This window comes from Meleagris gallopavo, chromosome 6 (genome assembly GCF_905368555.1).
Source record: "Meleagris gallopavo chromosome 6, MGAL_WU_HG_1.1, whole genome shotgun sequence".
Lineage (NCBI taxonomy): Eukaryota > Metazoa > Chordata > Aves > Galliformes > Phasianidae > Meleagris > Meleagris gallopavo.
Window position 1 is genome coordinate 29,265,497 of NC_139409.1, and position 4,735 is coordinate 29,270,231.

General features: G+C 56.5%; 1 protein-coding gene across 1 annotated transcript; it reads right to left on the reverse strand.

Moving 5' to 3' along the window:
- Positions 1 to 986: 986 nt before the first annotated feature.
- On the reverse strand, positions 987 to 3,300 carry TWIST1 (twist family bHLH transcription factor 1). Its single transcript, XM_085226160.1, has 2 exons — positions 2,334 to 3,300; positions 987 to 1,832 (listed from the first exon to the last, which is right to left on the reverse strand). The coding sequence occupies exon 1, from the start codon at positions 2,948 to 2,950 to the stop codon at positions 2,378 to 2,380; it is 573 nt and encodes a 190-aa protein (XP_085082286.1). The 5' UTR covers positions 2,951 to 3,300; the 3' UTR covers positions 987 to 1,832; positions 2,334 to 2,377.
- Positions 3,301 to 4,735: the final 1,435 nt, after the last annotated feature.

Below are 4,735 nucleotides of genomic sequence, written 5' to 3' on the forward strand. Positions count from 1 at the left end.
CAAGCGCTGCGGGCTCTCTACTGTAAACATTGCTCACTGGCCTAAAATATGCACGATATTAAATTCATAAGACTGTTATGTCAGCAATAGAAGGTAATATGGGGATATGGAAACAAAAACACTCAGACAATAAAGTCAACTGAACCTGGGCTATGCAAACAGGCTCTGCTTTGAACAAACGCCCCATCCTCCTTGCCCTGGACACCGGCTGAGTCCCGGCTGCCCGACCCCGGCTCTGCGGGGGGCTCTGCGAGGCTCCCTGGTGGCGCTGCGCACCCGCGCAGCCTCCACGGAGGGGCAGAAAGGGGGATCGGGGAGCCGGGAAGTGAGCGAGGGACAGCAGAGGAGGAATCAGCTGCGGGCGTTAAGAGCTGGGGGTGGCTTTCTCTCGGTATTTTTTGTTGCATCTTCCCCTTTTCACCTTCCGCCTGAGCCCTCAGGTCTGGAGATTTCCTCTCTTACACCGAGGTCTCGCCGCGCCCTACGTGTAGAAGAGAAGAGGGCGGGTTAGCGCATCCCCGTGCGTTGCACAACGAGAACGTGATCGCCACTCTATATATTATATGGAAGACCCTAGAGAGCAAGAGCAGTCAGACATCACTTCCACCGGAAAAACCCACTCGCTAGGCACTTCCCTATTGCAAACTCACTTTCTCTTTGCCTGCGAATGGACGGATCCCTGCTTAAAACCGATACCTCCTGCTAAAGGGTAATGGGCAAAGCCGCTTGGGGTTGGGCTCTTGCCTCCCACCTGGGGCACGGACAGGGAGGAGGGAGCCCACCGTGCACCAAAGCCTCGGTGTGGAATAATAAAGCTGTCCCAATAAATAAAGCGCCTGTGTCTGTCAGTAGCCAGTTTATTTTCGTTTTTCGCCTGGTTTGTTTATACTGTGGCCCCTCTCTCTTGGGTGCCTTTAAGCCCAACAAGCGAGTGTTTATCTCCAGTTCCCAGCCGGAGTTCTCAGAGAGACCAAACCTGAAGGTAGTTAAAATTTCAATCATATTTCTTTATTGCAGAAAAATAATATACAATGATATTTACAAAACAATCATAAAAATAGGAATGCATTTAGACACCGGATCTATTTGCATTTTAACATGGGTCATCAATAAATAAATAAAATGTTTATTTTTTTTCTCAGAGGAAAAATAATAATAATAAAAAAAAAGTTAGGAACCGGGTATATAACAGCTCGAGCCCAGCTTATTCCCCCCTAAAAAAAAAAACAAAAACGTTTTCATCTCTACAGGGATACTTTGGTTGGGTGCTTGCTTTCATTCAAGAATGAAGTAAAGTCCACAATAACGTACTTCCTCTCCTTAGTGGCTCATAGGCACGACCGCTTGGGAATGCATGCATTAAAAAAAAAAAAAAAAAAAAAAAAAAAAAGCCAAAACGACAGCAACAACCAAAAAAAAAAAAAAAAAAAAAAACAATCAAACAAACAAAAAAAAACCACCAAAGAACACCTTAAAAACAGGCAAATTAAAAAAAAAAAAAAAAAAAAAGGATAGATTCCAACATTCTTCGTCAAAATTAAAAAAAAAAAAATTGGAACGCTTCAGACTTCTATCAGAATGCAGAGATGTGTGGATTGTACCGACGCCCACCGGATAGGCACTGTCCAAGCCCTCGGCTCTTTCACTTTCCTTAAGTGCTCCCCACGCCCTGCTTTCACTTTGGATGCTGCTCTTTTAATTTCCAAGAAATCCTTGGCTTTTTTTTTTTTTTTTTTTTTTTTTTTAAGACAAGGACAACAACAACACAACACGGTATCCAACTTCAGAGTCTCTAGATTGTCCATTTTCTCCTTCTGTGGGAACAATGTAATCTGCAAAAACCCAGAGAGGGCGGAAAACTCGTTACTGACAATGAAAGGTACATGCAGAGTCCTCTGCACCTCTCTGTCTCCGCAAACACACACACGGTGAGAGCCTAAAGGATGCGAGCCGCGTGCCCGTGCTGTGCCCGCGGTGCGGCGGCTCCTGGACGCCCCACGGCTGCTGAGGCTGGAACGCTGCATGGGCCTCGCGTGGGTCTCCGCCCGAACGCTCGCGGCCGGGAGCCGCCCGCAGCCCCGCAGCACAGCGCTCAGGCCGCACCCGCCCCGCGTCCCCGCCCGCAGCCCACCCACCCCCGCGGCAGCGCCCCGCCGCGCGTGGGACCTCCACAGGAGGTGGCAGCCCCGCGTAGCGGCCCCGTTCTCCCCGCTGCAGGCCGAGCGCCTCGGGACTCGCAGGCCCCCTTCTCCTTCCCCCCCCCCGGCACGCGTGAAGGACTCACGACGCGGCCCCCGCGCCTCTCCCCGCCGCTCCTGGGGTCCCCGCCTTACCTAGGGCTCCTGCCGGGGGGATGCGTGGGGGGGAACGCCGCCTGCTAGTGGGATGCGGACATGGACCAGGCGCCCTCCATTCTCCACACCGAGAAGGCGTAGCTGAGCCGCTCGTGGGCCACATAGCTGCAGCTTGCCATCTTGGAGTCCAGCTCGTCGCTCTGTAAGACCTGGTAGAGGAAGTCGATGTACCTGGCCGCCAGCTTGAGGGTCTGGATCTTGCTCAGCTTGTCCGAGGGCAGAGTGGGGATGATCTTCCGCAGTGCGGCGAAAGCTTCGTTCAGGGACTGCGTGCGCTGCCTCTCTCGCACGTTGGCCATGACCCGCTGGGTCTGCAGCTCCTCGTAGGACTGCGGACTGCCGCCGCCGCTGCTGCTGCCGCCGCCGCCGCCGCCTCCCGCGCCCGCCCCGCACTTCTTGCCCCGCTTGCCTTGCGCCGGGCTGCAGGGCTCGTCCGCGGCCCCGACGGCGCCCCCGGCGCTGCGCCGGCTGGAGCGGCGCTTGCGGCCCCCCCTCTTGGCGCTGGGCAGCTGCTGGCGGTCCGGCTCCTCTTCGCTGTTGCTCAAGCTGTCGTCGGCGGGGGAGACTGGCGAGTTTGACTCGTCCTGCTGCATCATCTCTGGGGGGAGACGCGAGAAGCGGGCCGGGAGGGGGGGGAGGGCAGGGAGAAGAGGGGGGCACCTAACCCGCCAGCTCCCCCTTGAGCGGCTGCTTCGCTGGCCTGCGAGGAGAAGGAGGAGGAGGGAGGGAGGGAGGGAGGACCTCACTTTGGGGGGAGGGGGGATGGCATCGGGATCCAAGAGGAGGAAAAAAAAAAACGCCGAGCAAAAAAAAAATTAAAAAAAATCCCTCCCGATCCCTCCTTGGAGCCCCTTCGAGGTGTCTGGGATTGGGAGAAAGTTGAAGACTTGGAGGTTCTTATAGCTCCTGCTGGCGGAAAGTTTGGGGGCAGCAGTGTCATTGGCCTGACGTGGAGAGGAGGGACTTTTGCTGAGTTTTATAGGAAAGTTTCCGCTTCCCCCCCTCCACGCCCTCCCCCGATTATTTTTTTCAAGCCATTCACAAGTGATTCGGCCTTCCCCCCCCCCACGGCACACGCACACCCCTATCCCAGCCCCTTTCTCCTCTCCCCTCTCCGCTCTTTCTCTCTCAGACTCCCCGGCTCGCTCTCGGCTGTGGGGTGCTGCTGGGGGCCGGGAAGGTAGTGGGGTGCCCGGTGTGGTGCTGCGGAAGGGGCCGAAAGCCTCTCGGTGTGCACCGCACCCGGGGGGCTGCCTCGCAGCACCGGGGCACTGCTTCCAAATCTCGGACGTTCCCCGCTGCAGCGGGCACGGCACACTGCGAAAGGGGGAGGAAGGGGAAAGTCCCCGCGGGGAGCATCCAGACACATCCTAGTTGTGTCCCGCTCCCATCTCCGACCCCCCTCAAAGTCCGGCTTGCTGAGGCGGCCGCACATTTCTGGGCCGGGAAGAGGAAAAGGGACAGCCCCGTCCTGTCAGACTGGAGGACTGCTTCTCGGAGAAAGCCATATACAGGGCTAGAAGCGACGGGGGAGCTCAGCACTGGTTTCGGACACAGGCGTTAGTGCCTGCGCTTGTCTTAGGAGGACTCTGGGCGGGATTCGCATCCTTCCAGCCTAGCCTGGCACTGCGGTGATGGGATCCTTTGCCAGCTCCCTGTATCCCTTGACCGCACGTTTCAGTTTGCCCTCCTCGAAGGCACCCGAGCTCGTTCCTGGGAACTGAGCGTGTTTATTTTCAATTATATTAGTAGGCAAAGCAATTTCTCCCCATCCCCCGCCTTTGTGTCTCCGTCCCGGCTAGCTGGCAGCACCGAGCAGGTGGTGTGTCTTGTTAACAACAGCTCAGATTCGAACGGGGAAAGCATACAGGAGAAAGGCAGAAGCTGCCAGCCGGGAGTAGGCAGGGCCGTGCATCGCTGGTACTCCCTGTGAAGGTACCGCAAGGCCACTTTCACGGCTGGGGAACCCCAGCAGCAGCGCCGGGGCAACGCTCCCTGGCAGTGCTATGGCTGAGGGTGAGGGGGAAATCCCAGCGGGTGAAGGAAAAAAAAAAAAAAAAAAAAAAAAAGTGAGAGAGAAAGAGACTTCTTGCTGAGGGAGAAAAGAGCCGTTTGTTCCCCGCTGCCTGCGGGTTCTTTCCCCTCTGCGAAGAGCCAGGACCCCGAGACAGCCGCCGCCGAAGGCAAAGCATGGCCCCAACTCAGTGCGGCCCGGCCCGGCCCCACCACAGCGCTCGGAGCCTTCTGCCGCGGTCAGGAGCTGCTTCCCCCTACCCCGCCGGGAAAGCTTGCCCCCACCGGGCTTCCAGACGGTAGAGAGAGAAAGCAACTGCCTATCCTAATTTTTCTCTATTGGGAGATAGTCAGGAACAGGATGGCAA

Bases quoted from the DNA above. Each gene is read 5' to 3' on its own strand.
- TWIST1 (XM_085226160.1), bottom strand. From the start codon at position 2,950: ATGATGCAGCAGGACGAGTCAAACTCGCCAGTCTCCCCCGCCGACGAC.